We start from the raw sequence: 13,157 nt of genomic DNA, 5'->3' as shown, positions 1-13,157 counted from the left end.
CATGGAAGAGCTCTCCGATCATGTAGCCCAAGCAGGTATGACCCTAGCCCTGAGAGTAGCATTCTGCCATCGCCCCAGAATGATACCGCAGTACAAGGACAAAATGATTGACTTCAACAATTAGCTAAGCTTCTGGTGTCATTCTAAGGGGATCCAGTATCTGTCTGCTTGGGATGACATGGTTGATAGACCATGATGCTTTGCCAGAGATGGCCTGCACCTGTCGCCCTTGGGATTCCGGATACTGGCTAAGGTTCTTGCCGCCCCTATAGTGCCTTTTTTAGGCAAGGTTCAAATGACAAATTCACCACCATAACAGGAACAGGCAAGCAAAAACTGAGGGTAATGCTACTCAATGCTAGAAGTCTAAATCTCAAAATGCACTCACTTGAGGCACTCCTTAAAATGGAGAACATTGATACCTGTGCAGTGACGGAGACCTGGTTCAAGGCAACAGAGAGCACCCCTGCACTACCAGGCTATAACTCATACCACACTTTTTGGCCATGTAACCTGGATCGGAACACCAAAGGCGGAGGTGTGTCCATATTCATAATGAATATCCACACCTCCAGGCTAGTTGCTCAACATAATGCAGCCAAGGTTATCAAAGTGCAACTAACTCTGGGCAAAACTGCAATCCAAATTGTAGCTTGCTACAAATCCCACACCATGTCCCAGGATTCCTACTCCTCTTTTCTTAATGTACTGGAAAATATTAGGGTTCAACCAAACACCCTAATAATGGGCGATTTCAACTATCCCACCATTAACTGGGAAAACTACTCATGTACCAACTCTTTCACACAACACTTTCTGGAATTCATAAACTCCAATGCCCTGGATCAACTTATCCACACCCCCACCAGGGGCAACAATACCCTAGACCTAGTCATTACCAACATGACTGACCGGTGTTCCACACCTGAAGTCAACTCCTCGTTGGTCCGATCAGACCATAAGCTAATCACCCTTGATATTCACATCCTTTCCCTACCCCCCAATAAGGAAACCATGGTAAAGAATTTCTCCAAAGCCAACTTCATGCTTCTTAAGACTGAAGTGGTGAACTTCATGACACCCATGCAGATGGACAATACAGTTACGACTGCTGAATCCTACACAAATGCATCCTAGAAGCACTTACACAAGTGCGTGGATAGTGCTATACCAAACAGAACCAAGACGCTATCCTCAAAAAAAAAAAAAAAAAAAAAAGAAGAAGCCAATCTGGTGGCGCCATGCCACAAACAAACTGTACAACAGAAGGAAGAAATAGTTGCAAAAGAGAGTAAAATCCCATGAGTGGAGGAGTTCCCTGGTCAGCCTCAGTAGGAAACCGAGATCCCTTATAAGATCATCCAAAGCTAGCTACGAAAACAAAATCACCACTGATTCTAAGGACAACCACAAGGCATTCTATAGCTATGTCAAGAATCTCAATGGCAACACCCAGACCTGCTCCGAGTTATAGCACAACGGCAACTGATATTGCCAACATCCTAGCAGATAGGTTCAGTGCTAACTTTACTCCCCCCCCCCTCACCCCCTAAAGGGCCCATATCTATACAGGAAGAATGCAGAGTCCCTGTAATCACAACTACGCAGGTAAAAGCTGCACTCTCTAAAGACAAAAACACAGCATCCATGGGACTGGACAACATCCCAGGCTACATTTTACATGAACTTCATAACAAAGTGGCTCCCCACCCAAGCACCATGTTCAATCATAGCCTCACATCAGGCTTTGTGCCCACTGAATGGCGTACAGCAACAGTTATCCCACTCCACAAAGGGGGAGCCACCACTGATCTCAGGAACTATCGCCCTATTAGCCTGACGAGCCTGGTCTGCAAGGCTATGGAACGTATCATCATGGAACTCATAAACAAAGACATTGGTAACCTCCAAACTCTGGATCCCACCCAGTTCAGGTTTGTGAAAGCCAGATCATGCCTCCTGAACCTGATCGACTTCTTTGAGGCAGTCACCAAAGCCGTAGAGGAGGGTAATTTGGTTCACACAGCCTATCTTGACCTCACCAAGGCTTCTGACACCATCCCCCATTCTGGAATTATAGCTAAACTCACTAAACTAGGTATAAATCCCTATGTCATAAGATGGGTTGCCAACTGGCTCACTGACAGAACCCACACTGTAAAAGTTGCACACTCCAAATCTGACCTCAAACCAGTGACAAGTGGAGTACCACAGGGTTCAGTCCTGGGACCTCTCCTGTTTGATATCTACTTCTCTGAAAGGCAAACAAAGTTCGTACATGACTGCAAACTAGGACCCATAGTAGAGTCCCCAAATGATGTGGAAATCCTACAGAAGAGCCTTGCTGAGACAGATGTCTGGTGTCAGAGCCATGGCCTCAAGCTCAATGCCAAAAAGTGTATTGTCAGCCCCTTTGGTAAAAACACTGTACCCATGAACAACTACACAGACAGCAGTCTACTTAACACAGAATGTGTGATAAGAGACCTTGGGACCCAGGTGAACAGTAGTCTGTCCTTTGATAGTCACATCGCCACTGTAGTCAGGAAGTCCTTCTACGTGGCACACCTCATCATAAAAAGGTTCTCAGTCAGGAAAAAAAAAAAAAAAAAAAAGGGTCATTGTTCCCCTGTACTCGACACTCAGACCCATTAGAGAGTACAATGCCCCTTTTGGAATGTACCTCAAAAAACATCTGCAGCAGCTGGAAAGGCCACAGAAGTACCTCACAAAGAGGATTACTGGCCTCAAACAGATGCCCTATACTGACTGTCTCAAAAAACTCCAGCTTTACTCTGTAGCATATCACCTAATCAGAGGTGATCTCTGCCTAACATATATAAAGCTATGTCAAACCCAGAGCTGTTGGACATGCTACACCTAAAGAAATCCCAATCCCTCCAAGCTACACGCTCTAGGGACCTAAACCTTGTCACTACAATAAACAGGACATGCTGGAGGGATAGATTCCTGCCCCAGAGGTTTCCCATACTCTGGAACAGGCTACCCGTTCTATATCAAGCAAAGTTCTTCATTAGCACTCAAGAAAAATCTTGACGAGTGGATGGGAAATAGGAAATACACCCAGGGGATCACTTCTGTGCCTCTGCTAGAAAATAGCAGAGGAAAATAACTTTCTTGGGTGGCGTAAGCCAGGGAACCTTGTTGGCTAGGCTTAAGTAGGCCCTCGGGCCGATAGCCTAGTACCTACCTATGAAGCTTGATGATTGTATGGGAGATAGGAAATTCACCCCGGGGATCACGTCAGTCGCCCTGCTAAACAGGGGTCCAGGGAAGTACATACTGTGGGAATAAATAGCCAGGGAATTGTAATGGCTAGGCTTGTATAGGCTCTAGGGCCGATAGCCTAGTACCAACCTATGAACAAACAAGAACCAAGAAATGCATAATAGTATCCTTCAGGAAGTCATCCACTCCTAATAACTATTATAGACAACACACCCCTTATAACTATTATAGACAACACACCCCTTAAGAGTTGACTCAGTAGTCAGGGACTTAGGGACACAGAGTAATCTACCTTTGACCATCACAACTATTGTAGTAAGGAAATCATTCTATGTTGCACAACTTATAAACAAAAGTATGGCATCCAAGTCCAAGGAAATCATTGTTCCATTGTGTACGACATTTATTACACCTATCATTGAATACAATGTCCTCTTTGGTATGTACTTAACCAGGCATATCCAATGGCTGGATCATCCACAGAAGTTCCTCGTTAAAAGAATACAGGGCATAAGTAAAATGTGTTGTGCAGACTTCCTCACGACCCTATCCTAAATACTGTCTCCTGCAGTCTTTTGAGGGGAGATTTATGCCTGGCATACAGGGCACTGTCAGACCCCACTCAGATGGACCGCCTGCATATTCATAGAACAAACAGCACCAGAATTACCCATTCTAAAGGCTTAAACCTTGCCTGTTATATAAACAGGACCTGATGGAGAGACAGGTATGCATCCCTGCGACTACCCTGTCTCTGGAACAGGCACACCATCCATGTGAAGCAGAGCACACCCCCTACCTCTACTCAAGTTTAACTAGGACAACTGGATGGGGAACAGGAAATTCATTCCTGGTTTGGCACATGTATCTCTAATGGGCACAGGCAACCTGTAAATGTTTCATCTTCCAATCCCCTGCTTACACTTATCAAAGGTATCAGAACTTAACAGAGATTTGGGATGCATGGCTAGGCTTAAAAACACCTATGAATCAGTCAAATCGAGAGAACATTTCTACTACCGATAAGCATGAACCAGATTTTGCTCACTGCGGCCTAAAACTATTTATGCCTTTGACCACGATTCATTCAAACTACAACTTTCAGACCTGTCCAAGTATACGGAAGACAGAAATGAACTCATCCCAAACAGTAACAGTAGCCAAGTACTCCCAGGAATCCTCAATACATATCTGATCTTCCTGCATCTGCCCAGCCGCTACCCGGACAACATCCAACTTACCACAAAATTGTGATCAGTGGACTGCTCAGCAATTCTTATGATACGAGTGTCCAGAACATGCAGCCTCAGATAAGACGTGAAATGTGCTACAGTACCAACTACACTTATGTGCACCCCTAAGTTCAAACATCAACTGTCATATCTATGTTGTTTATAAACAATGCTGCTTAAGTGTAATCTCCAGAATACAACGGTGCAATACACGTCCTTGAGATACAAATGCAAAGTATGAACGTATTTTAACTTTTAAATAAATGTGAAATACCTGCAGATTATAAGTAGTTAAATCATCAGTCACAAAACTGTGCAAATGCCGCTAGTTTGGGAAGGCCAGTGCTGTTGATAAGCCTTGGTACAAATCCACTGATATTTATATTACACTTAAGAAATGTACTACGCTTAACGTTGCTTATCTTCAGTACAAGCATCATATGCAACACTTTCTTGTTTCAACACATAATCTGTGTCAAGGACAATGCAAACAATTTTATAAAGACAAAATATTAAAATGCCAAAATAAAGTATTTTAATTTGTTACGTGGAATCAGCACCAAAACCCTCAGCAATTAAAATAACCCATTAGCCTTTCAATTTCCAACAGTCAGGTTGCCGGCTACGCCACAATCAATATCACGCACAAAATGTAAACGTATCCTGAGCAGCACTCACCCTCTGCCAAGGCCAGGCACATAGCCCAGAGGAGCCGGCATACCAAGAAAAGGTTTTTTCTTCTTGTTCATTGTGCCCGTAAGAGAAGCCGTGAGCCCTGAAGCTCCACCTGCAGGAGCAGCCCCCCCAGGAGCCCCTGCTCCTGCACCAGCCCCACTACCTGGCTGAGACAAGATCGGTGGTTGTAACGTTGCTGCCATGTTTACACCAGAAGTTGTAGTCGCGATAAGATTGCTCAACCTAAACTGAGCCAAAACAATTGGAGGGGAAGCAATCAATTATAACAGCTTCCGGCGCATATTTTTTTTCTTTGTAAACTACAAAGTATGTCGGGTAATGTAGTTTTTGATGACTTTTCGAATGGGTATCTACTCATGCCGTCTGTCTAGTTAAATTAAATATTTCTTAATGGACTGATTGTGCTCGGCATTGGGTGATGAGGGTTGCAGACACAGAAGGGGTGGAAGTTGTCCAACTTGTTTTCAAAAGGATGGAGAACCGTTCTGAGACGCTAGTGGTGGAAGGAGTTTTTTTGATGAAGCCTTGAAACTGTTGGCCGTCCTGTTTTTTTTTTTTTGTTTTTTTTTTTTTGGGGGGGGGGGGGGACTCGGGAGTGCAGTGCTACAAACACCTTTGAGATTGATTCCGTTTCTTTAGCTGAAGTAGTTTCCGTTATTAAAAGTCTGTGTAGTGGCACTGGCAAACCTCCAGGAGTCGATAAGGTTTGGCCAAACTTGCTGAAAGCATTAGATACTGCTCAGAACGTCATGGTTTACGGGCTTTCCAGAGTTTCTTTTTTTTCCTCAATTTTTTTTTTTATTTTTCAAATACAGTTGAATAAATTTCATAATATTTGTATATAACATATTAAGTATGTACACTATTTACATCAGCCTAACACTATAACAGAACTCAAGATGTACAATTACTTTATAGGTCTAACAATCCAGTTATCAGAGTGCATCTGTTCAGTTATTGTAAAGTGTCAATCAATGATAAGACTCGTTTCCATGGATTCTTAATAAATGGCTTAGGATGAATCCTTAATTTCCAACAATGCTGTGGTCTTTAGTAGGCTGTAGAAGTCTTCCAAAGTTGGTATTGTATTTGTATTCCAGCTTCTTGTTATACACTTCCTTGAGATTGCAAGTATTGTCCATACTAGATACATATTTGCAGATTTAATGAGTCCCATATCATTATTTTATTTATCTCTGTAGTGTAATTACTATCTAAGAAAAACTGTAATTCAAATAATAACCAGGGTTTGAATCCTTTAATTGTAGTTATATATGCTGGAATTCTGGAGTTAAAGATTAATGGTTTGTACCTATATTGAAGTTTCACTATCAATGAATTGTGGTCTGAAAAGGGGCAGGGAGTTATTGAGAAATTAATTATTTTAGAGTTTAAGTCATGAACAGAAAATATTTTATCTGTTCTAGTTTGGGTACCAAACCTGTGATCTTGATGGGAAAACAACAAAGATTTATCTTTAAATTTGAAAGCGTCTACAAGATGGAATGATTCTACCCACTTGTTTAAAGCTTTTGATAAAGCAGATGTACGTAGCAGTCTTTTATTTGTAGTTTCAGAAATATCAACTATACCGTTAAAATATCCTCCTAATATTAAATTGCCTTTATAATTATTGGAACTGAAATCCAAGTGTTTTTTAACAGTTTCTGATCCAGTGCCTGGGAGCCAGTATAAATTGGCTAGGGTCCATATTCTGTTATTATATTTAGCTGTTACTAATGCCATAAGGCCCTCTTTATCTTCATACTTATAAATGATTTCTGGGTTAATCACTTTTGTTTTCCATAAAATTGTTACCCCTTTTGTCTTTGTCTTATAAGTGGATTGTGCCAATATTATATATTCCTTAGGATTCCATTTGTAATTGTCATTTGTTTTGAAATTAGTTTCTTGAAGGAAGACAATTTGTGCTTTGTTCAGCTTTAAATATTTCAGTAGATTTGATCTCTTGCTAGGATTGTTTAAGCCATTTGTATTTAAAGATAATAAAGTTAAATCCATCTTAGGTTATTTAAACTATGTATTTTTTGTTTTATTGTGACTATTAAATATTTTCCTCTGATAACTAAAAAGTATATGTTTGAGCTTTTAAAGGAAATTATCAGTTTTATACTTTGTTTACCAATAAAGTAATGTTTTGGTCAGGCATACTAAAATGTTTTTTGTGAAATAAAGTTAAACTAATAAATGTTAACAAAACTAAGATCCGCACTAATCATGGAATAAAAATAATTCCTAATCTGATGGATGAACCTAAGTCCATCAGATTATCACTCATACCTTGACAATCCAGAACATCTGAGCTCCATAAATTGAACTATCATATAGAGAATATTTGTAATAGGAATAAGCAATATTTATATTATTTTGAACAGATACAGTACTATTGTTGATTAGACAGAATTCTAATACAATATATTTGTCTACTTATTGTATAAGAAATTAATATTTACATGAAAGATGACAGGCAATTCAGTCATAGTAAAATAGGGTGTATCATATATAAAACCTCAGTAAAATATTATAGCACACAGTTATTTAACATATTCACTCTTATTGATGAAGTCTTTCAAAACGTATTACTTAATATAAATAGGTGATAATAATATTTATACCTAATGTTTATAATACAATGTATTTTACTGGGTATATCAGAAGTTATATTTCATTATTTGCCAGTATTTAAGTAATCACTTAAAGCATCAAGTTTGTTTTATGTAAACATTGATGAAAGTGCATCTTAATTTTCAGTGCATCCCTCTTTCCCTCCATTCCTACACATGAGGATTTTCATATCTGTCATTTCTTATTATAAAATGAGTGAAATTATAGGTTAAAAACAACAAATTCACTTATTGTGATTAATGATTACAAGTTCCTTTTCCATATTCATAAATTGCCATTTTATGGCATATACTGAAAGTTTTTAGATTTAAATGGCAACATTCTATGTGATTATTGTCAATTTAATACTATTTGTTCAGAATGTGATTGTTACATTCTGTGACATTCCTAGTTCAGGCTTCTGTTGTTTCCCTTGAACAACTTTGTCAGTTTGATGTCATGTATAAAACATTAGTTACCTTGGTAACAACTTAAGTATTATGTATAGTCAAGATGGGTTACAAAAACTACAATTCAAGTTAAAACAATTATATGACTTATGCATATTTGCTTTTATAAGAAAATCGCCATGCTTTGTCTTGATGTTCAATGTAGTGTATGTCATTTATGACAAGTTAAGACAGTAGTGTTATTATGTACAAGCCCATGTTATTAAATCCTGTCTTTAATGTCTAAATTCAGCAGACTGCTTCATTTTGTATGACACTTATATATTTTATGTCTAGATTTACTAAAATCATACATTACTTAACTATTGTGTTTTTTGTTTTTTTTTTTGGCTGTTGCGTAGTTACTTGAGAGAGCACAAGCTGTAATGTTTATTCTTATGATTAGCTCCTTCCAAGCATGTTTATACAGTCCATAGACTTTAAATTATGAGACCCATCTAGTTTCTTATTTGTTATATTTCCACCCTTACATACACACATATTAGTACTTCAAGCACGGGCAACAATGCCCATCCAGTTTTGCCAGAATACCATTCACTAATTCATGTGGTGTGTTTCCAGGCTGTTCATAAAATATCCAAACCAATATTTGTCCTGTTCCATTTTACCAGCCAGTTCCATGCAGTGGTCACTCTGCCAGTGAACCACTCAACACACCTTCCATTCCCACAGATATTTCCATGAAGGAAATCTGATGACTCTGTAACCCCAAACACCCCTAGAATCACCTATCCCAATATGCCCAACACGTCCGAGCAAGCTCACCTCCCAGACCACATCAAAGGGTACTGCACAAGACCAAGTGTTCTTAGTCTTTCACAATAGCTCAGACTTCCACTCTTATGTAAGTCCTTAATGTGTTTGGACCAAAATACATTTTAAATATAAAATTGCGCTAATTTTATTTATTTATTTATTTGTTCTCAAGAATCAACTTAATGAGCTAATCGAAGTGTTGGGAAACCATCAATATGTGTACATGTGGTTTAAAACAGCTCTTATATATATATATATATATATATATATATATATATATTTTTTAAACCAAAAACATCATTGCCGAGAATCATCTCGGAGGCTCCTCAGAGCCGTTAAACATTATCGTCACTCTTTCTCAGTTACCATAGCAACCTGGGAGCGTCTGTTTCTGTTAGTGTGTCTGTGTACTGCATACCAGAGACTCACCATGCACCTGAAGCAAAGCTTCCCTTCGCTGCAACTTCAAGCCTAAATTCCCTCCCTTTCAGCGAGGCAGCAGCCAGGAAAAGAACAGAGAGGAAACAGATAAAAAAAAAAACCTCCCAACAAGCCGCCACAACAAGAGACAACACACTCCTCCAGCCCTCCCACCTCTCACTCAGCAGACATACAAACAAACCATTCTCTACCAAAATATCCCAAATCACAGTTCTGTCCACCCCATTCCCCTGGATCCAGGCTAAAACACCAAATGTCTCTTCCTAATACATAAGCATCAGTAAACCTCAATCACAAGCCACAACCCACAGCTTCCTGGAGATGAAAACGGCAACTTATAACAGCTGCCAGACACAGCTGCATCCACATACACCATGTCAGGCTTAATCAAACAGCATTCGAAGCTGTGATACCTGCCATAATTGATATTAATTATGTTTAGACAGAATAATAATGATATTTGTACTAACTGCCAGACACAGTAGCATCCACACACACCATATCAGGATTGATCAAACAGCACTCGAAGCTGTGATACTTGCCATAACTGATATTAACTATATTTAGACAATAAGGATGACATTTGTACTAAGAGCTTGATACTATTATTTAACCAGGATATACATGACATTTCTAAATCATACTTTAACTGAAAAAGGCATTAGTCTCCATGACAGCATTTTTTTTTCAAAACACTCTACTGTTACTGCTAATATATATGATGTTAATTTGTTATATTTGAGTTTACTCTGATGACTGGTACCTTGTTGAATTAGTTAATTAATTACTTAAATTATTATAAGTAAAATCAATGAAAAATGAACAAGATAAGTATTCATTGAGTTCAAGCAGGGGAATAGAAACTTCTATGTTTGTATTATATGTTGCTTTGTTTGGTTTATATATAATGTACGGTACTTACCTGTAGACAAACGAGTGACTGAAAGATTTCTAAGTGCCAATCATAGTCCTTACTACTTTCCAAAAAAATATACATGACTTTTAAGAACAGGAACAATTTAAGAAATCCTCTTCCTGTTTTGCGACCATTAGAGATGCACGCATGAGTTGTCATGACTGATGTCATACTGTGTGTTGGAATATTTTCACACTGAGCAATGAATTCTTCACAGATGGAAAACACAAAGACTGTGAAATTGGGGGAGTTATGTATTACCATTTTGTTTCACAAGCACCGTCATACAAAATGAAATGTGGAATTTTCTCACCCCATGTCACTGTAACATGAACTAGTTTCCCTGTAAGTTTAGCAGTGACAGTCACTTTTCTCTGAACATTTTCTTCCACAAACTGTAAATAATGCAACCAACAGTACAATAGCAGGCATGATAACTGAAGCGTATGTCTGTAATGGATGCAAAAAAGGAAGATGATTTCTGAACTTGTTTTGGTTCGTAAAACTCATGTACAGTTTTTGGCCACTTGTAACGACTTACAATAACACTTTGTGAGGTGTGTAATACACTCGCTTTTGAGGAGGTATGTGCATTTCGCAACTGCGAAAAATCTGGTTGCGATAACACGTAAGTACCTAATGTACATAGTAACCCATCTTGACCTACGTTTGTTTGTGAAGAATTATTGGACTCTAAACATTCTGACTAAATCAGTATTGTTTCTCAGTTGTTTAAGAATCCCTCCTTTTTTAAAATAAAAACAGATGACATATGTGCCATATCAGTTGATACTTTGAGAGATGTAGTTGTAAGAGTTATTTTTTGGGACAGCTATCTTGGAATAATTTTTTTGTTTTTTCTTTCTAGCATCAGTCCAAGGATTTATTTCTTTTATTCTTTTAAGAGTAGGGGCCATCCATTCCATTTCTTCTGGGATAGACACTATGTTATTGTTTTTGATGAATATAGTAGCTTCTTCTAAGTCATTAAAGGTTCTCATCTCATTGGCAAAAAGTATTTTTACCTTGGATGGAAAGGCCAGCTGTGCTTTAATGTTGTTTTGTTTCAACAGTTTTATTATTGGCCAGACATTTTTCCTTTGTTTTAGTATTCTGGAAGAATAATCATTGTCAAACCTTATCAGGCTTTTGTTATATTTTAAGGGTGATTTTCTCCAAGCAGATTTAATATTAGTTCCTTCGCCAGAAATTAACAAAATGATATAACTATGGATCTCGGTGGAGTATTTGTTCAGTTAGAAGCAGATTTCCTCAGTGCTCTATGCGCCGTTTCAATTCCAAATGAAAGTCCCTCTTTCGAGTCTAAAAATTCAGGAATCCAGGTTGTTAAGAATGAAATAATGTGTTCCCCTTCAGTGTTTTCAGGCAGACCAAAGATCCTTATGTGTTTCTCCTTTCCCTCTTTTCCAAGTCATCTATTTTGTTAAGCGGCCATGTGTACTGTTTAAGCATAAATTCTTTTTGGAATTCTTCCTCTTTGAGTCTCCCTTCAGTGTAATTTAGAGAAGTCTCTATATTTTGTTATTTTTGTATGGTGTTGCTGTAATAGTTTCTTAAGAGTATCAGTCTGTTTTTGAGAATTTAAGTTGAGGTTTTCTAAGTCATTTTTAAAGCCATCCGTTTTCAAAGATAGTTCCTATAAGGTAGATGTCATCAATTGCAGTTCTTTTTCCAAAGATCATGCCTTCTAAACTTGGTTGACTTTTTTGAAACAGTCACCAAAGCCATTGATGAGGGAAAGGCAGTCCATACAGCCTACCTCGATCTGGCGAAGGCCTTCGATACAATACCCCACTCGGGTATCATTGAAAAACTCATCAGCTTAAATGTTAACCCATACATCACAAGATGGGTTGCAAACTGGCTGAGTGACAGAACCCACAGGGTCAGAGTTGCTGGCGCCATGTCAGACTCAAAGCCTGTCACAAGTGGTGTACCACAAAGCTCAGTCCTGGGCCCACTCTTGTTTGGCATCTACTTTTCCGAAGTACAAGCAAACACAGGAGGGTTATGGCTGACAAAGTTTGCAGATGACTGCAAACTGGCCATAGTAGAAAACACATCTGACACAGATATCCTTCAGAAGGGTCTCACAGAAACGGATAACTGGTGCCAGAGCCATGGCCTAAAGTTAAATGCCAAAAAATGCATAGTCATACCCTTCGGGAAAAACAAGGTTACCCCTAGCTACCAAATAGGTGGCAATCCACTGAGCACAGAAGAAGTTATCAGGGACCTGGGGACCCAGGTTGATAGTAGTCTGTCATTCGACACCCATGTAGCTAAAGTAGTTAGGAAGACCTTCTACATTGCCCACCTTATCATGAAGGGATTCTCATCTAGATCAAGGGAGGTCATAGTCTCCCTATACTCATCACTCATCAGACCAATGAGTGAGTACAATGCCCCATTCAGAATGTATCTGACCCGACACTTGCAGCAGCTGGAGAGGCCACAAAGTTCCTCACCAAAAGGATAAAGGGTCTCAAACATCTGTCCTATGCTGCCCGACTGAAAGAACTCCAGCTCTATTCAGTCGCCACCGCTTGCTCAGAGGTGACCTTTGCCTAACATACAAGGCCATGTCAAACCCAGATTTGATGAATATGCTTCACCTCAAAAATCTAGATCCGTCAGAGCCACAAGGGCGGAGACTTAAACCTCGACACGGCTATTAATAGGACGTGCTGGAGGGATAGATTCATCACCCAAAGACTCCCTATGCTGTGGAATAAAATCCCGGTATATGTG

The 13,157-nt window shown here is 39.1% G+C and overlaps 1 protein-coding gene across 1 annotated transcript in view; it reads right to left on the bottom strand.

The window, feature by feature from the left end:
- PRPF6 (pre-mRNA processing factor 6) overlaps positions 1-5,399 on the bottom strand; it is a gene marked incomplete in the record, with an annotated part of 1,570,595 nt that extends 1,565,196 nt beyond the window's left edge. The window contains 1 exon segment of the mRNA XM_044089883.1: positions 5,160-5,399. Coding sequence (XP_043945818.1) covers positions 5,160-5,359 — 200 coding nt within the window.
- Positions 5,400-13,157: the final 7,758 nt, after the last annotated feature.

This window comes from Protopterus annectens, chromosome 12.part0, assembly GCF_019279795.1.
Source record: "Protopterus annectens isolate FY-2018-M chromosome 12.part0, PAN1.0, whole genome shotgun sequence".
Taxonomy (NCBI): Eukaryota; Metazoa; Chordata; order Ceratodontiformes; family Protopteridae; genus Protopterus; species Protopterus annectens.
The sequence above is the reverse complement of the archived record's forward strand: the minus strand, read 5'-3'. Positions and strand labels throughout refer to the sequence as shown.